Here is a 23,506-nt window from a genome sequence, read left to right as displayed (position 1 = left end):
CAGCTCCCGGAGGGGGGCACAGGGCAGGGGTCGCAGCCCCTTTATTTTCAGGCTGGGCAATGCAATGTGGAGCGGGTACCGGGGATCCCTGAGGGGCAGAGCTGGGTGCTCAGGGCTGAAATCCTTTTTTTTTTTTTTTTTTTTCCCCTAAGAAACAGTCAAATTCCAATGCATGTGGGCTAAAAATACTCCCCAGTCTGCCAAGGGCTCTGCCCGCTCCTACATCTCTTGGATGATTCACATTTTGCCGGATTCCAAGATTAAAAATACCAGGGTTTGGAGACAAGCGCGTCTCAAGGAGGTGTCAGAGCCTGGCGGGAAGCAGCAGCAGCCCCAAGCTGCGAGGGGGCACGGCCAGATCCTGCCAAAAGGGCTGGGTGCCTACGTGGGAGCTTGCCTCCAGCTTGTACCTCGCGTAATTACGTTCCCGGGTATGAAATCACCAGTAACTAATTAGACGGACCCGTTCCCGCCTAATACGCCGAAAGCCGCCTCCTAATTAAATATTATAGGGCTTTAAAAGCATTTCTGACAACATATTAGGTATGTAAAACGCTGCAAATTAGCCGGCGCTCCCACTGAAATCCCGCCAGGGAACAATGCGTCTTGCTGGCCGGGAAGGGATCCGGGCCACGGCTTCATGTGAATCGGGAGAAGGGCCCTTTCTTCTGCCTGAGCTCTTCATTAGGGTGTGGGATTCGCGGAGCACAAAGGCTGCAGCCCAGAAACTCCGAGCCCCTGGGCCAAAAGCCCCCGGTATGATCACGGCAGCAGAGGCAGAGGGGATGCCAGGGAGCCCCAAGCTGGTTGGGTGAGCATCAATGCACGTTGTCCACGAGCACTGAGATGAGGTCCCAGACACCGCAGCTCGGAGGGAAGGGGTGTTTTATCCATTATCAGCTCATCCAGCACCACGGGCAGGCACGGGGAGATAGCGGCGAGCTGCTCAGATGCTCGGAGAGGCAATTTCCACCCAGCTGCAGCGCATTTGATGTCGTGTGAAGCCCATTTCACACACGCCGCCTGCCTCTGCCTTGCACAGCACATGGGTTTGGGGCCAGCCCCTGCACAGCCCCAGCCATACACGAGCACCCCACAGTGCCCCAGCCACCCCGCAGGGCACCCGGAGGTCCCCATTGCACCCCTTGCACCCCTCTGGCCAGCAAACAGCTGGGTTTGGTCTCATCCTCCCAAGAGCCCAGTGGGGATGGAGCTGGGGGCCGTGGGATGCTGAGGGGCTGCAGCAGCACCGTGGCTGCTCCGGGGCCGGGCTCTTCCCCTAAAAGCAGAGCAGAGAGCAGGAGGCTTGCAAGGGAGAGGGCTGGGAGCGAAGGTAGGGAAAAAAACACCGGGTAATTGCCCACAGACTCGCGGGGCGTTTGAAATTCACACTTCAAAGTTGGTGTCTGAGGGGCCCGGCCTGCCTTTGCGGCGCACCGGGGGCGAGTCGGGGAGCAGGAAGGGCAGTGGGGAGAGGAGACCGCCCGCGCTCCCATGGCTCCGGTGCCAGCACCAGGCACCCGCTGAGCTGCGCTCACCTTTCCCTGCTGCGGCTGCCAGCAGTGCCCCTGCCTATCCCTGGCACTCCCAGCCGAGGGATGCAGACCTGAGACCCCAAACCCGGCCAGGCTGTGCACGCTAATGCCGAACACGGCGGGATTGAGGGGCTAAGTGCATCAAAGCCAGGCTTTGGGCTGGCTTAAAAAGGCACCCGGATTTTAATCTGCCCACACCAGCGATGAGGAGACCCCCCCCAAGCCATCTGCAGCCCCCCGAGCAGCATCCCTGCGCCTCGCACAAGGCAGCCAGGCACGGCAGGGCTGGCCGAGCAGCTCTCCGGGGCAAATTGTCCCCTGTGCATATTGGGGACAGCCACCCCGAGCCCCTCTGCTCAGCCCCAGCACTGAGCCAGCACAGGATCCATCCCTCCCAAGGCTGCAGCCCACACCGCTGCTTTCCAGGGGATCAGCAGCCTCATCCCCTTTATCCAGGGACAGATTGGGGACAGCGTGCGTCCGTGGCCACGGATCCAGGCACCACTCTCCCTCCTCCAGCCCCGAGACCTCCTGAGCCGCCCTGAGCCTCGCCAGCTGGAAGGCTCCCCCTGCAAAACCCCATCTGCGGGGCTGGGAGATGCCTTCTCCCGAGGCAGCAGGGGGCATGGGGAGGGTGCAGGTCACCGAGAGGAGACAGGACCCGCGCAGGGACAGGGGCTGCCAGGCACAAAGGCAAGCACAGCAGCAGGGAGGGGGTCCCGCTGCCCGTTTTGCAGCAGGAGGAGGATTTGCGCCGCAAACAGCCCTTGCCCCTCGTTGTTTTTTTCGCTGCCAGGACTATCTTATCCCTTATCAATAATTCACAGGTACAAACGATAACGTTAGCTGGGAGCCACATGTCCCCGGCGAGGGGGAAGGGGCCGGGGCGGTCGCTATTGTTAATGCGTGTTGCTGGGGGGGGGGGGCGGAGGCGGCTTGGATAAATATTTAACAACGTGTCTCCGAGCAAATGTCCATGACCGAGGGCTGAACATGGGTTTTACACAGAGCTGCTCCTGCCCTGCAGAGGGTCATTAGCATGTTAAAAGCCGTCAGAGCGGGATGATGGAAGCCCCTCATGGGAGGACCCCCCCCCAGCACTCAGCCTCGGGGGGCTGCTGGCGCACGGCAGGGCTTTCCCTGCCAAATTCTCCTCTCCCCAGCACAAAGGACGGGGCTGTGCCCTGGGTGGTGCAGGGGAGCATCCCAAAATCCCATACCGAGGGCAGGATGCGGGTGTCTGCCCCTCCGAGGGGGCACCTTGGGTGCCTGGGGTCTGGTGGGTGGCCGTGGCCGCGCATTGTGCGGCGGCGTGACAAAGGGCAGACAAAGAGCCACACACCGCACTCGGGGCGAGCTTCCTCTGCCGGCCTTTCTTTCGCCGTGCGGAGGGTGAGCTTTCTGTGTAAATCCCCGGGGCGCGAGGGGAGAATAAGTGTCTTTGTTGGAGAGGCTGGAGGGGTGGAAAAAAAAAAAAGAGAAAAGGCACAAAACCCAACCGGCAGCACAAAGATTCGCAGGGCGTGCGAAGAAATTCCGACAGGCACAGGACCAGGGCTGCACCCATGTGCTGGGAGCCCTCCCTTTGCACCCCTCCTTCTGCACACGCTGTCCCCAGAGGACCCCAGGGTGACAATTCTCCAGGGGCAGGCTCCCAGCGACAGCGGGACCCCAGAGCACGCAGCCACCAAGTCACCAGACCGTGCACCCCGGTGTCACCCAGGGCAGGGGACATCCAGCCGCTGGGATGCCCCTGCCCATGCAGCCCAGGCACAGAGCTGGCCCTGGGGACCTGCTCCAGGTCTGTCCCTTCCCGTTTTGACCACGGGGGAAAGCAGCACGCTCTCTTTTGGTGCTTCAAAGGGCATCACGTCCATCTCTTCCCCGCTGAGTCTTCGGTGGTTAACAGCGCTGAAAAAGCCAAGTTTATTTCTAGTCTGAATTTGTCTGGTTTCAGCCTCCAGCTACCGAACAATTTTATGCTTTTTCTCTTTATCTCCCGTTAAAAAAAATTAATGAGGTGTGTACAATCAGGCTTCTCCCCATGCAGGTATGCAGAGGCGCTGAGCAAATCCCCTCCGCACCTCCTCTCGCACGCACTAAATAGGCCGAGCACTTCATTCTTTGCACGGGGAGGCAGCTTTCCCACACCTCCCATGGCACTGCACTTCCTCTCCGAGCACTTTTTAATTTCCCAATCCCTGTCCCGTGGGCCCTGAGGCAGCAGCACCGTTCGGGGGAGCCCTCCCGCATGGTGACCCCCAGCCCTGCTCTGCTCATCCTCACCCCCGAAGCTGCAACGAGCGGGCTGCGAGCTGGCTGCTAAGTCCTTTTCGGTGTAACCATGTCCCCAGATGCCGCTTGCGGTCTTGTAGCCGTGACCTACATTTTTTTCCCAGATGTGAGCCCTCGCGTGCGGCTGTTTGCCAGTGCAGGTGTTTCGGCAGAGCCGCGTGCCCCCAGCTGCTCCGTGCGCCCCGTGTCCCACCGGCAGCCCCAGCCCCGCTCCCTTCACCCATCAGCACGCCTTCCCTCCCAAACCCAGCCCCAATATCCCACTCCGTGTCGCTGCAGGTGGCTTCTTCCCCAGCTGCATCGCTCACACAGCGCTCACCTTGTGCCCACATGAAGGCACGGTGTGAGAAACGGAGGCAAGGAGCAGCCAAAGCATTGGCAAAAATCAGTTTTACCACCCATGAATTATGGTGGGGCAGGAGCAGAGCCCCCCAGCACGCTGCCAGTGATGCCACCACCACGATTTCCCCGTGAAGCCTGCCGGTGAATCACGTTGTCAGAGATGCTACACTGATTTTGCAGAATATTAATGTTTTCATGGCAATATCCTTCAGGCAAGAGTAAAATGACTTGCCGAAGTCTCGGTATATCATGTCAGCGCAGTCGCTACTTATCAACCCAATTTGTCAGCTCATCAAAAAAAATGATATCGGGTTTGTTTGACGAGAGCAATTTTCCGTGTGGATTGGCATTAATTATCCCTTAATTCCTCCCTGATTGCCGCCCGTGCCGGTGCTGTAGCTGGGATCAGTGTCGTGCCGGAGGCAGCTCCGTGTCGCGGGGACGCGCTGCCGCGCACCACGGCGCTGTCACCACCGGGGTGACAAAGTGCCTGACACACAGAGCTTGGTGCCCCCAGGCACTGCTCCTGGTCAGGGTCACACCGGGTCCGGGGACCTCGTGCCACCCCAGCACAGAGCCTGGTTTGTGGATCCCTGCCGGGGCTGGGGACCTTTCCACCTCTCCAGCCCCTTTTCTCGAGCAGCGTGTGCTGGGGAGGCCCCCGGCGCAGCCAGGATTTGCTTTCTCTCCGGTCAGCCCTCGGGCTGAGGAATGCGGGGTCACCACCCGCGGGGCTCTGCGGAGAGGCGCTTGTGTGGCTGGGATGCGGGAACGTCCCCGCGCGGCCGCGCTATTTATTCTCTCAATATTTGGAGAAGGAAACGAGAGGCGGGGGACCGGGCCTGGGCCAGGATGGGGGGCAGACGGCGTGTCGGCAGAAAGCACCCCGCGGGGCTCCTTCCCCTTAGCCCCGAGGGGCTCTTCTGCAGCCCGCTCCCCTAAGAAGCTCAAAGCCTGAGCTCAAAGCCTGAGCTTCTTAGGGGAGCTCAGCTTCGTGACTGAGCCCCAAGGTACCCCCAGAGCCCAGGCGGGGGTGCGAAAGGCTAAATATCATCCATCCTCGTGTTATAACCAAGCCTCCCCAGCACAAACTGCTGCCTCGGTGGTGCTGCCGTGGTTGTTTTTGCTCTGTCAGCTCACCACGGAGCTGTGGCACCTCCAAAAGCCGGACCCACACGCTGTGTTTATCCCCAGCCCAGCGTGCCCAGAGCCTTGTGACCTCTAAAAGGCTCCTGGGGCATCTGCGGGCTGGCCCCGGGCACCGAGAGGCAGCCGGCAGCCCAGGGGACCCTGTCCCCGCAGGCACGAGCTCAGAGCAGCCGCTTGCCACAGCATCACGGCTCCCAGCCCCAGCCGCCTTGCCCCCAGCTGGGGTTGGGGTTGCGAGGCTGTTTCCCAGTCCGGGATGCCCATCTGGAAGCCATTAGGCACCTTTAATCCCCCTCATCCATTCTGGTGCTGTCTGAGCTCCCCCCCACCAACACACACAAACGCTGCCATTCAAGCAGTTAATTTAAACAAATTCTGCCCAGCCGCCACCTCGAGGAGCGATGAAAAAGCCAAACGAAGCAGCTCAAAGCCAAGGGGGGGAGAAAAAAAAAAAACAAAAAAAAACTGAAAGAAAGAAAGAAAAGAAAGAAAACCACTCGGCACGGCGGGGCTGATACCCAGAAAGCCCAGCTGCATCCTCCTGTCCCAGCCAGCCACGGTTCCTCCCCTCTCGCAGGCAATCAGATACCACGCGGGCTGTGTAATTGGATGGCGAAGGATGGAGAGAGACATCTCAAAGCTGGGCTCTAATCTCATTAACACCCGGCTGCGGGGCTGCAGGAATGAGCCGCGCGCTGCTGCGCCCACAGGGAAGAGAGCGAGTGAGCCGGAGCGCACGGAGAAGGAAAATGCCTCCGGACGCACGGTGCCCCGGTTCCGTCCCCACCACGCTGATTAGTAATTAATAGTGCTGGTGGTAATTGAGCTCTTGCTTTAATAGCCACTGCCGCAGACCGGCACGGACCCAGCAAAACGCGCGGCCGCGCGTTTTGCTGGGTCCGTGCCGGTCTGCGGCTAGTGGGGACCACGAGCCCCCTTGGCAAATCCCCCAGTAGGGTCTCGCGATGGATCCAACCCCAAAAAATGCATCCCCAGGCCCCCGTTGCCTGGGCGACCCCGCAAGCCCGCATCGCATCACGGTGGCCCCTGGGAAAAAGCATCCCAAGCCCGGGATTTGGATGGCGGGGGGGGGGAAGCGCCCACCCACCTGTGGGGCTTGGAGCAGGACAAAAGCCCCTTTGAGCGCCGTGCCGAAGCCCCCACAGGGATGGGAGGGCTGTGGGGATGTGGGGCCAGGATTTTTGGGTCCCAGATTGGTGTGGGAGGGGTCTGGGGATGGAGATTCCCCTCCCAGCTTGGAGGTGAGGGGGTATTTTGGGGCTGGAAGCAGCGTTTCCCGTGCTTTCCATCAAAGTTTAATTTAATTCTCTGCTCATCCTCCATAGGATCCCAGAGCCATCATTTCCCAAGCACTCGGAGGATGGCCACGCTCGTCTCACCAGCACCTCCTGGAGCAACTCCTTTGCTCCCCGAGCAGCTCTGCCCCAAACTCCTTCTCCCACCAGAGGGAGAAGGGGGGGCAAGGAACCCACTGCGACCCCCCAGCTGCGCCCTGCTGCCCCGTTTGCAGACAAGAAGACATCGAGACGTCTTCGGTTACAAACAGCTCCCCCGGGAGCAGTAAAAATTAATCCAGCTTTTCCTGTCCTGAAGGGAAGTACAAACGGGGACCAGAGCCTCAGGGGGCAAAGGGGGGGTGCAAAAACCACGGAGAGGGGGGGAGGCCGTGGGGAAGACCCTGTAATCCCCAGGCTGCTGCGGGGCGGTGGGGGTCCCGACCCCAGATGTCTGTGTCTCGCTGGTTAAGTGGGGATAAGCCCGGGATGATAATTAGTTTAACACAGAGGAGGAGCTGGGAGATGAGCCCCCACCTCCCTAAACCCACAGAGAGGGGCTCCCCAACCCCGTGCCGGGACCCCCCAGCGCTGGGGGCAGCTTCCCCTTAGCAGTGCCCCCAGGCCCCTCTGTGCTGGGAAACGCCACCCGAGGGACCCGTGGGTTAATTAGGCAGCTCTGCACATCACCACGTCTGGGGGATACGTGTGCGGGGGTACCCAGCTACAATTTGCTTTAAAATCACCACCTCAGACTTCTTTCCCTCGTGTCCTGGAAATCAAATTACCGGAGGATGAGTCTGCTCACGATTCTTTGAAATTACTTTGAACCTTTCTCCTAACCGAGCCGTAAAAACAGGAGGAAGGAAATGTTTTTATTCTGCCACCAAAATATACAGACAAAGGGAGCTCTTCTTCCAGTGCTTTTTTAACTCTTTCAGAGGAACAAAAGTGGATGGAGGGCCAGATAGGGCATATTGGTGATAAACTGGGCCGGAGGGGTTGGAATATGTCATTGTGCCATGCAATTAGCACTGCTGCCCAGCGTTAGGAAGATCAGCCCTTGATTTTTGGGTTGTGTTTCAATGCAGGTTGCAAATTCCTGTTTGCTGGAGCAGGGAGGTGGGCAGCGATGCTCTGCAGGGGACAATGATACGAAGAGGGGGCAGCGGCTGGAAACAGCCCCTCGCTTCGGCCCTAAACCCTGTGCCTTAATAACTTTAGGAAAGTCAAATCCAAGCCGTGCACCCAAAGCAGGGATGAGGGTGCACGAGGCAGGTGTCCCACACAGCAGCGGCCAGAGGGGGGTCCCAGAGGCAGGCAGGAGAGGGGTGAACGTGGCAAGGGTGGGAATCTCTGGGGAAATGCCCTGGTGCAGCCGCAGCCCCCCGGCCGCCCGCCTGGCAGCGTCTCCTGCGCGGTCACCTCCCCACCTATTAGTGGTGCATTTGTTTCCCCGCGTTTCCTTAGAGCTGTCACGAGCCACACTGACTCTTTGTTCCCGGGGGCTGCGGCGGGGCCTCTCTTCCCCCTCCCCGATCCCCCCCTTCCCCGGCTGGGGGGGGGGTCTCGCCTCGCACAGACCCCTCAGCCCCCTCCTCCTGATTGGTATTCGGGGGGACGCGTCCCAGCCCGGCCCCCCCAGCCCCGCGCTGCCTTGCTCCGTCCCCGACAGAAGGGTCTTTGTCGGGGAGCGCGAGGGGGTCCGGCACCCGGAGTTGCGGGGACAACAGCCGCGGGGACAATTTGGGCACGGTGACAGCGGGGACGCGGTGCCCGAGGGGAGGGGGATGCTCCCGAAAGGGGCTCCGCATCCAGGCATTGGGGACGGAGGGGGTGAGTGCTGCGGGACCCCAGAAGGGGTGCAGGGCGTCCACATCTGTGCGCAAAGCTCCATGCGTGTGGGGTGCCGACGCCAGCACCGTGCCGTGCCCGCGGGCCCCTTCCCACGCAGCGGTTCCCAGGCACATGCCGAGCTCCCCGGCTGCAGAGCGAGGCGTGGAGCAAAAAACCTCACCGGAGGCACCGAGCCTCAGCCAAAGCCCCAGCAGGAGCGGTGTGGGAGGACGGGGCGGGTGTCTGGCACGGGAGAGCCGGCACGCAGCCAGAGCCAGCCCACCGCCTCGCCAGGATTGCCAGCGAGCAGCAAGCACGAAGGAAACATCCCCGGGGTGCTGTGCCGGGGTAAAAGCACCCCCCTTGTGTACCCCAACCTGCCCGTGCGCACGTTTGGCACCAGCACCGGGGCACAGGACCGCTCATCCACCCAACCCAGTGATCCCCTAGCCCATGTTCCCATCCCGCCCGGTGCTTCTCCATCTCTCCTGCTCCCACCCGGGGCTTTCCCCAAGCAGCGCCGCGAGGAGCGGTCACTGGCACAGTCTCGCAGGCAACACCTCCCACGCGCAGCCAGCCCCATCTGAGCGGGGCCTGCTTTGTTATTCCTTCCCCCGACAGCTCCTTTTTCACTTGTCACCCTGTTTTGCTACTATGCAGCTCACAGCTTCCTCCCGCGTGCTTGTGGTCCTCTCCTTCTGAAGGATGTCATTTGCATTTTCTCGAGTTATTTAACACCACTCGATTTTTATTTTTTTTTCTGCCTGCCGTTATAGAGGCAATGGGGCTGCTTTTGGGCCAGATGCAGGGGTGGTGGTGAGGAACCTGCCCCCGAGCTCGCTGTAATGCAGCCCCCCGTACCTGAGCACCCCGCAGCGGTGCTGGGGACTCAGATCAGAGCTCCCCTATCACCCAGAGCTTCAAACACCCCTGGTGCAGGGAGGGCTGGCTCACCCCTGCTGTCACTCCCAGCCCCCAGATGGGAGCAAAAGGACAGCATCGCTGCTTTTTGCAGGCCACCAGAGGAACACCTTGCTAGGAGCAGGCGCCCCCAGCTCCCACCGCATCCCTCATGTCCCCGGCTCTGCCTCGGGAAGCCACCGGTGCTGATTGAGATGTTAACGCCGCTTCCAAGGAGCCCCAGGAGGCTGGCTGCTGCCCTGACAGACGGACAGGGAGCAGGACTGCCAGCCCTTTCTTCCCCCCCGGCCTTGGCGGCGAGCACGGACGCAGCACCAGCTCCTCCAGCGTTTTTGCTGGCAGGGGTCTGACGAGCCGTGGCCGGCATCCGAAATGCTCCGAGCTGCCCGTGCTCAGCGCTGCTCCTCTCCTCCCTTGTGCCAGCTCGGCTTCCCTGGGAGGAAATTCGTTATTTATAGCCGGCCTGGCTGCTGGCAGCACGTTGCCACAGCCCACGGCTTTGCCTCCCTGACGATGCACCCGCAGCGGCTCCGTTCTCACCCTGCTGCCTCAGCCACCCCGGGCTCCCCTCTCCTCATCTTCCCGCCCAGCACCCCCAAATAAAATAAATAAATAGAGATTCAGGGGAAATATTTGAAGGGAGCAGGGAGAAACCCGAGGGCTTGGCTTTTCCCAGGGGAAAAACAGCTCCCAGCAGCTCGGGAGAACGGCAGAAGCGAGCGGGGCTGAGCGGAGATGCACACCGGGAGCAGCGCGATAGCAGAGGTCACCTTCGTGCCTGGCCGATTCCCCCGGTGCAAGGCGAGATGCATTTTTTATCAGCTCACCACTTCACAGGAGACGTGCCCTTCCCCAGCCCGCCGCGGGGGCAGCCGTGCCCCCCCCCCGGGCCCGCCACGCTTTGTTCTTCCGTCCGGCGCTGACAGTTTAATTAAACCCAGTTTGAGATGGGGTCGCCTGGGTCAGGCGCGCCCCGGCAAAGCCTCAGATCAGCGCCATTTCCAGCCACCGGCGCTGCTTAATGAGTTACCCGCTCGTTACGGCGGGTGTCAACAAGGGAGGCCGTGCAGCCCCCCCTTGCCGTCCCGCTGTGGGTCCGGCTCAGCCCCTTCGCTGCCTCCTGCCCCCAGGCTCAGCCCCGGGGCACCCAGGGCAGGATGGAGCTCCCCAAACCAGCCCTTACGCATCCAAATGGGGACGGAGCGGCATGCCCATCCCAACGGCAAACTGAATGGCAGGAAGGGAACTCAGTGTGCACTGAAATCTCAGATTTTCAGGCAATTTCTGAGCCCACGGGCTGTGGCAGCAGCAGCCCCAGGTTCTACCTTTCCCTTGAGGAGGGGGCACCAGCTCTGGCTGCATTTACTGCAGCCGTTCCTGGCTGAGACAGGCGCTGGGCAGGCGTCAGCCCAATATGCCCAAGTAGCAAGAGGAAACATTCCTCTCCAGGCATCTCACCTCCCCCACGGCCTCATTTGAGGCTCGTTTTCCACTGGCCCTCTCCTGCCATTCCCCAGCTTATTTGTGCCCCGGCGGATCAGGTTTACCCCCAGCCCGTTCCATTATCCTGATGCACAAATGCTCTTTGCAGCCTGGATCTGAGTAACTAATTGCAGCTCGCGCAGGGCCAGGAGACCGCAGAGCACCACTGGAGTGGATTAGGTTTTGACACTTGGACCCAGGAGGCAGAAAAGGCCTCTCTCGATCCTGACCCGAGCCAAGGTCCTCCTCTGCGTGCCCGTGAGAGATCCCTGCGAATGCAAGCCCATCGCATGGCTGTCACCCAGCTGGAGACACACGCCGGGGCTGGATGTGGTAGGCAGGGCACGGGGAAGCTGGCACGGATGCCAGATGCTGGGAATGGTCTGGGGACAGCGCCCTGTAAGAGCTCTCAATTCCCATCCCGTCCCGCACGGTGTCCCGGCCAGCCACTGGGGCAGGAAGGGGGCACCGGCCACCCCAGAGCCCTTTCAGCAGTTAAATAAGCACGAAGCCTGGTGGAGAGGCTCCGATTTCAGCTCGAGCAGAGCTGATTTCAATTTAGCTTAAACCTGTTCCCCACTGACTCATATCCCTGTAGCCCGAGCCGGCTTTGCCGCAATTTAAGAGTGTCCTTGTGACCTCCCGCACCGCCGCACCAGCAAGGTTTCAGATCTCACCTCCTGCTAAGCCAGCGTGACGGGGCGTCTAGACAAGGTCTGCACCGGCACCCCCTTCCCTGCCATCCCCCCAAATTGTCCTGGGGAACCTCAGGAGAAGGGAGCCACGAGGAGAGTCGGAGGCAGGTCCCTGGTGGTCCCCAAGCGCAGCACCCAGTGCTCTCAGGGACCGGCACCACCTATTGCTGGGGGGCTGCAGGACCCAAGCCCACTCACCCCATCTCAGATTGCAACAAAAAAAAATAAATCAAAACCCATCTACAGGTGCTGTGCGAGCAGAGATGGCCAGAAGACAACTCTAAGGTGAGACAGAAGAGGTTTGACACCACCAAACCATGGGGTGGGAAGCAACAGCGGAGCAAAAGGGGGGGCCTGGTGTGTGCCCACCCACACAGAGGGGTGCGAGGGGCACGTCCCCAGCTCCGTGATGAGCCACTTTTTGAAAGAGCCCAGTGCTAAAATCCAGGGAAGATGAAAAGGGAAACATGTCTGTTTGTAAAATAACTCTCTCCACTGTGTTCTTGTTGCGCAACGGGCGGCTGGAGGAGGATGGGCCTTTGCTGGCGCCACGCTACGGCACAGCTGAGCTCAACAAATGCCATTTGATAATTAATTGAACGCCTGTGCGATCAGCTGCCATTACCTAGGCCCATCGCTGGCGCCCGTCCACCATTTCACACATCCCACGCTGGCAACCCACACGGCGCTTTAACCCTTCATTAAACACCGCGACCGACTCCTGGCACCCGCAGCACCCCCCGGGGGTAGAGCAGCTCCAGAGCCTGCCCCAGGCACTGCCGTGCCTCTCCTGGCAGCATGCTGGCCCTTTCGGTTATTTTACCCCCTCCTGCCTCAGGGGGGACCTGATGTCCTCAGTTCCCAGCTGGGAAGCGGGGATGGAGGATGCCACGTGCACAGACCTCGCGTCCTGGCCCTAAACGCCCTGCTCCTGCGTGGTGCAAGCGTCCTCTCCGCGTGGTGCAGAGCACCCAGCCCGAACCACCAGCACTTACAGGATATTGTTAAACACCAACACAACCCCCTAACCCCCCAGGGGACACCCCCGTCCCTCCAGCCCCCCAGCAGCCCCACGCACAGCGGGGCAGGGGACCCAGGAGGTACTCACAGCCGCGACAGAGCCTGGTTGTGCTGGAAGAGGAGCTCGGGCAGGGCGTGCAGCTGGTTGCGGTTCAGCCGTCTGCGGGGAAGGAGGAAAGGGTCAGGGGCTGGGGAGGAGAGCTGCCAGCCCCACCCCGGGCACAGTTTTGGCTCGCTCCAGCGCGCACGCTTCCAGGTGATGGGAGCCAACTGGGCATTAATAGATTTACTCACAATATTGCAATTAGATGCAGACAGGACTCCAAGCTGTTAGCTGCTGATTGCTGCTTAACTGCGCTGTTAACCTGCTGCTCGCCCGGCTCCTAATGTTTGCTCGAGCAGCTCGGGGGTTTTAAGCTGCTGAGCTGTTTTATTGAGTACTGAACTGTAGCTCAGGGCTCCCCGGCTCACACACAGGGCACAGCTGATAACGGCGGTACTGATTTGTGTTTAACCTGCCCCTCACCTCAAAGCATCACAAAGGGCTTTGAGATCTGTAGGAACAGCGATGGGTTTGCTTCCCAAGCTGCAGTGAAGCAGCGATGCTGTTTGAAGTCACGCAGCACCAACGTGCTATGGGTTAAGGCAGAAAATACCCACGGGGAGCAGAACTGCCCCCCTGTGCCACCCCCTGCGCGCCCACCACTCACAGCCGCTCCAGCTCCTTCAGGTCATCGAACGCCCCGCGCTCCACCATGCTGATCTGGTTTTCCATCAGCTGCCTGCGGAGAGGGACACAGGGAGAAGGGGTTGGCTTTTGGAGGAGTGGTCTCCAACCCATCCCAACCCGACCTGACCCAACTCAACCCAACCCAACCTGACCCAACCCTACCCAACCCAACCCAACCCAACCCAACCCAACCTGACCCAACCCTACCCAACCCAACCCAACCCAACCCAACCCAAGCTCTTTCTCCCCGCTGGAAGCCCACCATACACTCCAGCCCAATGTGGATGCCTGCCAGCCCCACCAGCAGGTGCCCTCCAAAGGGCTCAGCACCATCCTTAGCCCCCCTGGAGCGTGCTGCTCGCTGGGGACTCACAGGACACGGAGCTGCTTCAGCCCGGAGAAGTCGTTCTTGTGGATGCGTGTGATGTTGTTGCCGTTGAGCTCCCTGGGGAGAAAAGAGGCAGAGGTCAGGGGGAAAGAGCTCAGGAGCCAGCCGGGCACTGCAGCCCCACAGTCCCCAGAAAGGCATAGCCCAAAGGACAGCAGTGGCCACTGCATTTCTGAGCCCTCAGTGTGCCAGCTGGCATCGCTCAGGGTCCACGAAGCAGCAAGGGGCTGTCCTGGTCCCCAACCTGCCCATCCCCACGTGTCCCTGCCTGCCCAGCTGCACATCATCCTGCAGGGAAATGCAGCAAATGTCTGGTGGGCTCATCCCAAATTCACGGAGCCACTTAGAGAGGGCAGGGGCAGTAAGAAAGCCAACAAGTGGCCCCTGGAGAAGCAGGGTGCCTCCGAGCACTCCGCTGCAGGTCACCCACATGCATGAGGACCGGTTTGGTGCTCAGCCACCTCACACCTCTAAAGCACATGCCTGTAGGATAAGCACATTTCAAGGGCTTCTGTAACCCTTCTGCGAGCCAGGTCAGTCCCTATAACCCACCTCTTGGGGGAAATAAGGAAAATCCTCCTCCCTCCACGGCTGCTGCCCTGTCCAGGGTCTGCTCGGCACCAGGACAGGGTGTGCCCTGCCGGCCCAAAGCCCACTGCACCCATCCCTAGCCGAAGCCTGCCTCCGTGGCCATAGCAGGGTACGGGGTCAGTGTCGGGATGGCCCCAGAGGCGTCGAGCAGCGTGTAGGGCCGCCCGGTACAGCCCGCGCAGCCGCGCACCCCGGGGTGCTGCCATTGTCCCCGTGCAGCGGCTGATAATGGCTAATGAGTTCCAGCTCGCCGTTATAGCCCCATAATTACACAGCTATTCAGCGCCTGAGATTGCCGGGCTCCTGCCATTATCCAGCCGTGTGTGTGCCTGCGTCGGGAGGGAGCTGGGGGGGCACGTTACTAGGACACAGATGAATGCAAGTGGGGAATGAATAGAGGCTCCCCAGCCCCGGCGATTAAACCCAGACCCACGCTCGGGCTCCGCAGCCCCCCCGGCTCGCCCTGCCTGCGCCGCACGGCACCGGGCTCCAGCAGGGCTGGGGATGCACGTTGGGGGGCTGCCACCTCTGTGCCTGGGTGTGGGTGCCCATTTCCCCACGGATCCCATCCTTGGGGCCAGCCGAGGGAAGGTGGGAACCCCTGCTTCGAGTGTGATTTTCCCCAAATGTCCTAAAGGGTCCGTGCCGAAGCAGATGGCCTCGGGGAGCTCCCCAGGGCTGCATCAGAGGCCAAGAAGAGGCGACAGCATGAGCGTGAGCTCCTGGAGAGGGCGATTTCCCAGCAGGACCTCACATCACCTTCTTTTAGATGTATGTTAAACCACAGGCTGCGGTGTGTACGTGGAATTTGGGACATCCCTGGTACCACAGACAGAGCAGAGCAGGGCCTCGACACGAACACTGCCCAGCCCGGGGATGAGTCCCAGCACCAGCACTCCAGGGCAGGAGCAGCAGCCGGAGAGGCAGGGCACACAAAGCAGAGCACAGACAGGCAGAAACCTCCCACAGCCATGGACGGGCCCCTCCACGTGCCAAAACCAGCACCTGCCCTCTGCCAGGATAAAGCCTCCTGAACCCAAAGGCTCTCCAGCACACGCAGGCACAGGCAGGGGCGCAGCACGCTGCTGCCCACCCAGCCCGCAGCATCCTTCCTGTGTGCCCCCGAGCACCCTGGGGTGCCCTGGGGGTGGGGTTGGTGGCTGTCCCCAAGGCCACAGTGTCCCAGGGCCCCTGCACAGCCCCGCTCCCTCGGGGGCTCGCCCTGCGCGCTCCCTGACAACTGCTCCCGGCATCTCCCCGTGCCTTTGTTCGGGTAAATGATGGCCTCTGCAGCCGAGATGGGAACGAACAGCAGGTACAGCTTATTTGTAAGGATGCCGAGGCAACCCTGCTATTTAACTTCGGGCCATTTTTTTCCCTCTCCAAATCCCCCTCGGCTCCTCGCGGAGATAAATCACGCTCTGCTGTGCCCAGACCCCGGCTCCCTGCGGCTCAGCTGCCGCCGCCGAGCCCTTCCCAGCGAAGCCAACCCCTGCCCTGCCCCATGCAGCAGAGCCTCTGAGGGCTGGTGTGGCTGGGGACCCGCCTGGTTCTGCTGCTGGGCTGTGATTTGAAAGCCCAGATGCAGGGCACGCTCATCCCCCTGCAGCGGGGGGGATGTCTGGGTGCTGCAGCGGGCTTCCTTGCACCACATCCGCACAGTCTGGGCTGAAATTCGGTTCCTGTCTCTGGAGGGCTCGTTCCACTCCCAGGAATGTGCCTTTTCCCTCTCCGGGGTGGGAGCTACACCAACTCTGTGACAAACTTGCCGAGTGCAAAGGCTGCGGGGTAATTGATGAACCGCAGCCGACACGAGCGGTATTTCCCTGGGCGCTGATTTATCAGGAGCAGGGGAGGGGAGCGCTGTGGGGGCAGCGCAGCCCGTTTGTGCTGTGTTACAAAGCCGCAGCTTTTTGGCACGCACACGGCTCCCGCCCTTGCACTCGTCTGCTGAGCCCTGCTCCCCCACCGAGGCAGAGAAGTCAATTGTGGTGCTCCCAGGACAGCCCGAGGCATCTCCAGCATCTCACCCCTCCTGCCACGAAGACCATTTCCAAATTCTGACCCCCCCTCTCGCTGCAGGTGGGCCCCATCCGTGGCCACCACGCTGCTCCCGTGCCCATGCAGCTCCCTTCCTCCAGCCCCAGCAACCCCCTGGCACATGCAGCCCCCATCCTCTCAATTTTTCCAGGGTAAGACCCACTGGGTCGTGCTCCAGCCGCATCCCTGCTGCTGGCTGCTGCCTCTCACCCGACCCCTCCCTCCAGCCCCCAGGCTCCTGCATCCTTTTGGCCAGACCGCTCCTCCTGTTCCCCAAGCCCACTCTGAAACCTCAGCCCGTCCCCCAGCACGCTCGCATCTCTCCCAGCCTGGTGTCATCTGCAAATGTCACAGGCAGCTCCCCTTCCATCACGGTCCTGCTAATGGAAACGCCGAAGAGGAGCAGACCCCGGACTGACCCCTGTGCTCGGCACTGGGGCACAGAGCAGCTGCAACCTTTCATCCTGTACTTTTTACTGCATTTCTCAAGTCTCCTCCAGATTTCACTCAGCTGCTTGAATGTGACGGGGTCCCAGAACAGGCCTGGAGCTTCACAGCCCTGGGGATTTGGTGCCTGTGGTGCACGGAGGGGAGCTCACCGCATCTAGAGCCCAAGGAGCATGTTTGGGGTAACTCCATCCCTGCAAGGTGATGCTGCTGCCCCTGTTTGGGGAGAGGCGCTGGGCACCCACACCAACACAAGGGGCTCAGCACCTTCTCCTCCTTTTCCTTCCCACCCTGGCCTTGAACCACCCTACAAGGAGGAGCCCACAGGGTTCACCCCCCTAAGCCCCTCGGGGGACGCAGCACACCCCAGCACAGACACCCTCCTAGGAGCCTGCAGGGCGATGTGGCCAAAAACGGGAGCCCCAGGAGCAGCCGTGTGCTCTCTGTGCTCCTCGCAGGGTGACCGCTCCTTGCTGGAGGGGAAACCAAGCCCGAGCACGGCGCTGGCCCCCAGAGCACAGGGCACTCTGTCAGCCTTTATGAGGTACTAAAGCAGGTTAGCATCACGATAAATTTTTAAGTGCTACAAACAGCATTGATCGTGCCAGGGGCACTGCGCAACGGGAAGGCTTTTTCTGTTCCTCCTAAGTTCTCTCCGGGGCTTTCATGCCACAGCCATTAGCCGCCAGCAGTCAGGCAGCGCCTGCCCCTCGCACAGCACCGTGGTGTCCCCTTCGGACGAGCCATCCTTCCCCCTTCAGCAGAGAAAGGTCCAATCCAGCCCGACCCTCAGCAAAGCCTCTGCTCACCCCTCCTGGAGCATCTCACAGCGGGGGCACCAGGACGAGCGCACCCCAACTGCTGGGTTTTGGGATGGTGACCCCAGTGCCTGCTCAGCCCAGCTCCAGGTCCCCTGGGGCATCCCATGCTGGAGCTGGGGCTTCCTCCCACCACGAACTATCTGGGGCACGGGGGTGCTGCCCGGTGCCCCCCCTGGCTCCCCCAGCTCCCCGCTCGCTGGGCTCCCCCCGCCGGGGCCGGCAGCTCGCATCTCTCCCACTCGCAGTGCCGAGGGCTGCTCTTCGGCTGCATCGCTTGAAAAATTAATCTTCCCTTTTCTCTGTTCTTCCTCCTCCTAGCAGCTTCTCTCCCCCATAGGACACTCGCCTCTGCTATTTTGAGCGGCAAGTGCATCCGAAATGCACACCAGGAAAGCAGAAATTCAGCAAAGCTTCGGAGGCTGGAGCCCCGAGACGGACCTGGAGGGACCGGCCCTGCACCCTGCGCTGACGCCACCGAGGTCACCTCAGCCGTGCCGCAGACCTAATAACCACCTTGTCACCTAACCAGCTCCTGCCCACGCTGCTAATTGCGGACTCGTGCTCTGGGCAGGAAAACCTCAGCTCCTGCCACCGCCACCTCCTGCGCAGGGCTGGCCACCAGCTGCGGGAGCTGGCACCAGGGCCAGCAGCAGAGCGGGAACATGGGGCTGGTGTCCCATGAGACAGGGCCACGGTTAATGCACAGCTGCTTTTATAGCCCTTCAGACAATACGTAGAGAAATGGTTTTCCCTTTTGGGTTCTACGGAAGGTTATTTTGGTAGCAGGGAACATAAAGGGGCTCGCAGACGCAGCGCTAAGCACCACCGGAGCGGGCAGGGAACCATGAAGGACGTGGATGTCAGACAAAGGCAGGGCTTCCTTCACCCACCTCACCTCTCCTGGAGGAAGCCCTGCCACAGACAAAGCCCCTCTCAGCACGGGGTGGCAGGCTCATCCCCCTTTCCCCCATGGGACACCCTGCCCCTTCCTGCGCCACCTCAGTGGCACCACGGATCCCCTCTGCTCCGCCGTGCCGCTGGCCGTGCTCCCCACGGGGTCCCTCGAGCATCCTCAGCCCTTCCATTTTACACAGCGCTGGCTGCCCCACGCTGCTGCTGGCTGAGGATTCATCAGGAAAAGGAAGGGAACAATGAAGTGGGGAGCGTGAAACTCAGGGGAAATGCAGGTGCCACGACGAGCCAGCTGGAGGGGGCGCGTGGTGTACACAGGGTGCTGTGCCACGGCCACCCCACCGCGGTGCCCAGCGCACCGGGGCGCAGCCGAGGCATTTGCGAGTGCACGGCAGGGAGCGAGGCTTAGGGCCAGGAGCTGCTTCCCTGCTCGCTCCCACCCCGGCGCAGAGGAGTCGCCGGCAGCACAATGCATCGCCCCGGAGGAGCAAAGTGGCAGCGCATTGAAGGCAAAAATATCTGTTTTAAAGGATGCAATAAAACAGAGCCGCGGAAGGGTTTATAGGGAAGCAATTGCTGTGCGGGGTGAGAAGTGGTCACCAGAGGCCAATCCGACGGGCTTTATTGCCTGTTACCGGTGACTTTTCCCAACCGGGGGACAATAGATCCTGCGCTATCAGCCTCAGCCCCAGTCAATACAAACACGACATAGTTTTTTAAACTAATATTTTTCCAGCATGCAATTCCACGGAGAGCGAGAACGCAGCGTTACCATGGCGATATATAGACAGCATCTGCCTTGGACGTAGCTGAAGGGAGAAATTGGAATAGAATTGCAAATTTCCTCTGTCCGGGAAGGCTCCCAAGGAAGCCACCGTGCTGGGCTGGGCAGGCTGGGCTCCCTCCCCCGGTGAGCCCGCACCCGCCCTGTGCCACCCCAGCCATCCGGGCACGGTGAGGGCTGTGGGGTCATCCCAGCACTGCCCTGGCTGGAAATTAGTCCCACATCTTGTGCTGGGGCTCTGCAGCCTGCCCGCTCCCCCACACCTGCAGCCAGCCCCCTGTGCGCTCAGAGGAGCAGCAAAACCTCAGCCGGCACCCTGGGGAAGGAGGGGTTGGCCCCCCCAGGGTGTTTCCTAAAGGAGCCTTCCCAAAGCACCCCAAGGAGATGTGGAGCGAGGGCTGGTGCCCAACACACGAGCGCTGCGGCCATGCACCAGCCCGGCTGCCGCAAGACATTTTGCTCAGGCAGCTCGGGGAGAGGCGCGTGCATGAATTAAGCGCTCTCCAAACAAGAGCTCGCTGCTGTAATTTCGGCAGCAGATGGGCACGCAGCGCACCAGCCTCGCAGCCGCAGCCACCCTGGCAGCACGCGCGCCCGTTCCCGAAGGCTGGAGCTCAGCTCCCTTTCTCTTTGCCAGCGATCTGGATGCAAAACCCCCCAGCTGCAGCAGGGGGGTGCATTTCCAGATGGGGCCCGTTTCGGCACGGGCAGGTCCTGAGCTGGGGGAGCGATTCAGCCAGGAGCCCCACGGCAGGCTCCGAGGGGCAGCCACGGGGGCACAGCAATGGGGCGCTGGTGCTGCCGGAGCCCCCCAGCACGTAGGGAGGTGGTGACAGGGGTGAGCGGGGCAATTCTCAGCTGTCAGCTGAAAACTTCAGGAGCCTTGCGAGTGCAAGGCAATCAGGCTGCATTCAGGCCCCATTAGCAAATAGCCGCGCTGGAAGCAGCCATTTGCCGGCGGTGAATTTGCACTGATCCTGCTGGCACGGGGAGAATTACCCAGCTCCCCGACAGGGGAGTCTGCTCCTCAGAGGCGCTTTCAAAGAAAGAAAGAAAAGCAAGCGAGCAGGCAGGGAAGGGAAGCGTGCCCTTCTCCCACGGCTCTCCCCCCACAGCTGAGACTCGGGGGGCTGCCGGGGGCAGATAGCCCCCAGGGGAGCGTGGGGGGCCGGGACCTGATCCCCGGTGCCACATGCAGCATTTCCAGATGTGTTTCCCAGGGACAAAGTAGCCTGGAGGATTGTCACCCGTCCTGCCCACCATGCCCCCAGGAGCTGCTCTATCTATCCTGCTTGCCAGAGGCACAGGCACTGTGCCGAGCTCCCAGGGGTTTTGCTGCTTCCCCCTTGCTGCAGCACAAACCTCTCTGCTCCGTGCCTGCTGCAGGTGCACCTGGGGGTGCGGGCACCACTTGGCTGCCCCGGTGCAGGGAAGCCTCAACTCCACCCTCTGGAGCACTGCCAGGAGGGCACGTCACCTTGAGGAGCTGTCCCCACCTCCGTATCTCACTAGAAAAGACCTTTGACAGTTTCTCTCTGGTGTGCGATTCTCCCAAATTGCAGAGCTGCAAAACCTGGGAGAGCTTTGCCTGGGACAGGAGCTTACCCCTTACCCCAGGGGTACAGCCACACCGGAGCCCACGGTCACCTCCCCGGAGCAGGGAGTGCTGGCGTGTGCCAAGTGCTCAGTGCTTGCAGGAAACACAGACAGACCAGTGACTCTGCGAGGCAAATAATCCCTGTTCTTTGAAGGAAACGGGGGTGTTTTAAAGGCTCAGACCTCATCTGCCTGCAGGTTGTGCACCATCCCCTCCGGGTCTCAGCCAGCTGTGGGGCACCGCAGGACGGCCGGGAGGAAGCCTGGTGCCTCCAAGCACTGCGTAAGGCTGCGGCCGTGCAACAGGCAGGCAGCACGAGAGCAGAGACACCGCTGCCCCTTGCCAGGTTGGCACCGCTCCCGCCGCACATCCCAGGGCTGGGAAAGAGCCAGGCAGGGAGGGCACGGGGGAAGGCTCACTGGTTTCCCAAAGCAAGCCAGCCCTCGGGGACAGCGAGAGCTGTGCCCGGTCCGTGCCGCGGGCTCCCCTGCAGCTGCTAGCTGCCCCTGCTCTGTTAAGCATGGAAAACTTGGAGGCGAGGTTGCAGCTTTATGGAGAACCTGAACTCGCTTACGAGCTGTTCCAGCATGAACGCGCTGCTTGGGGATGGGACCTGCTGCGCGCAGACACCCTCCAGCACCTGCGAGGGCGTGCAACAAAGCTGGAAGTAGTTATCCAGCAGACAACACCCACGAGGGAGCAGCACGTCTGCCTCAGCCCCGCCGGCAGATCCTGCAGCAGCAGCTGCGTGAACGTGCAGGGAACCCGGTGTCACCCGGGGGGACGGGCACGCAGCACCGGGCAGGCGAGGCAGGGTGGTGGACAGTGACTGGGACCAGCTGCCGGAGGGGAGAGATGCCCCGTGGGGCACTAGTGAAGACCCCCCAAGGGGTCTGTCCCCTCCAGCAGCAGGATCACCAGCTCATCTGAGCGATGTTGAGGTGGGGGCTCGCTGCCCACACCCCCAAAACCACCTGGAGCAGCTGCTGCGGGGCACACGGTGCTCCCCAAAGGGCTGCTGTGCAGACCTTCCCCTAGCTCTGGGAATGCAGGGGAGGGTGCCACGGCCCTAGAGCTCGCAAACCAGCAGCCCGCAGCCGCCTGGTTGTTGTTGTGCGCAGTAATTGCTTGGAGGAGGATAATTATGGCGGGAGAAGAGAAAACTCCATGAAAGCGGTGCCCCGCAGAGCTCCCCGCGCTGCGTGCTGGGTGCAGCCCAGGCAGCTGCCACCCTGCCAGGCTGCCTGCTGTCCCTGCCTGCTGTCCCCAGCCGCAAGCAAAGGGCACGTTCACACCCCAATAGCCAGGTGAGGCACGGCACTGGGGCAGGAGGAGCGCCGTGTGCCCAGGACACATCCCATGGCAGGCACGGTGCCAGCAGGCTCCAGGGTGGCCCCTGGGACGATGCACCCACTGCCCCCGAGCAGAGGGGAGAGGCTGGGGACAGCTCTGCTGCCCTGCTGGCAGCAAGGACACCTGCACACCGCATCTGTGCCCCACAGGAGGAAAGTTCTCCCCATGGGGGTCCAGCCTAGGGACCCAGAGACCACCCCGGAGGGGCTGATGAGCAGGGAGATGGTGGCACAGGGCTGGGGGCTGGTCTCACTGCGGAGTCCCCAGGGGAGAGTGGGGGGCCAGGAGCTGATTCCTGGAACCCAAGCAGCATTTCCAGGCGGGTTCCCAGGGACAAAGGGGTGCCCAGCACGGCTACGGGCTGGGGAGGGGAGGCACCCCCAGGCAGCCCCTCCAGCTGTGTGGGTGCCCCGTGGGGACAGCCCCACGCCTCGCGGGCTGCCCGGGGTCCCTCACACCTCCCACCCATGGCCACCAGCACAAACGCCCCCTGGAGCACCCCCCCACAGCTCTGCTCCCCCAGCTCACACACGGGGGCTCTCCCACAAGCCGGACCCCCCGCACATCCCTCCCACAGATGGGGGGGGGCGGCACACACACCCCGCTCCCCACCTCGACGGGGCGCACCCCACGGCGGAGGGGACAGCACGGGGGCACCCCACGGCGGGATGCTGCCCACGCCCCCCGGCCGGACCCCAGCAGCAGGACGCACCCCCCGACGGGCTCCCGCACCCGAGCCCCCCGGCAATTTGCACAAGCGCTGCGCTCCCCAAACGCCCCCAAACCTCCCCCAACCTCCCCAGGGCCGCTCTCCGGGCTCCCGCACCTCCATCCCCGACGTGCTCCGAGCCCCCTCCCGGGTAATGCCCCCCCGGACAAAGGCTGCCGGAGCCCCTTGGCTACTCACAGGCGCTCGGTGCCTCGGGGGATGCTTTTGGGCACGGCTCGCAGGGCCGTGCCGTGGCAGTCCACCGTGGTGCCGCTGCAGGCGCACAGCGGCGGGCAGGCGGCGGCGGGGGGGCCCCGGCAGAGCGCGGCGCAAGCCAGGAGCCAGGCGGCGACCCGCAGCCCCGCCGGGACCCCCGCCGCCCCCCCGGGGGTCGGGGTCGCCGCCATGGCAGCGGGCGTAGGGGCGCTAAGCGGAGGGGCCGCTCAGCATCACCGGGGGGAGCGCGGCGCGGCTGGGCACGGCTCGGCACGGCGCGGCTGCGGGGCGAGAGCCCCGTCGGCGGCACTCCTCACTGCCGCCCCATCCCGCAGCCAGGCTCTGCCT

The 23,506-nt window shown here is 62.1% G+C and overlaps 1 protein-coding gene across 1 annotated transcript in view; it reads right to left on the bottom strand.

Moving 5' to 3' along the window:
- SLIT1 (slit guidance ligand 1) overlaps positions 1-23,506 on the bottom strand; it is a 40,422-nt gene extending 16,916 nt beyond the window's left edge. Inside the window, exons 1-4 of the mRNA XM_038181014.2 lie at positions 23,141-23,506; positions 13,674-13,745; positions 13,281-13,352; positions 12,659-12,730 (exon numbers count right to left, since the gene is read on the bottom strand). Of these exons, the coding sequence (XP_038036942.2) occupies positions 12,659-12,730; positions 13,281-13,352; positions 13,674-13,745; positions 23,141-23,349 (425 nt within the window). The 5' untranslated portion in view covers positions 23,350-23,506. The remainder of the gene's footprint in view (positions 1-12,658; positions 12,731-13,280; positions 13,353-13,673; positions 13,746-23,140) is intronic.

This window comes from Anas platyrhynchos, chromosome 6, assembly GCF_047663525.1.
Source record: "Anas platyrhynchos isolate ZD024472 breed Pekin duck chromosome 6, IASCAAS_PekinDuck_T2T, whole genome shotgun sequence".
NCBI classification, from domain to species: domain Eukaryota; kingdom Metazoa; phylum Chordata; class Aves; order Anseriformes; family Anatidae; genus Anas; species Anas platyrhynchos.
Note: the sequence above shows the minus strand (reverse complement) of the source record. Positions and strands in the feature narration are given on the sequence as shown.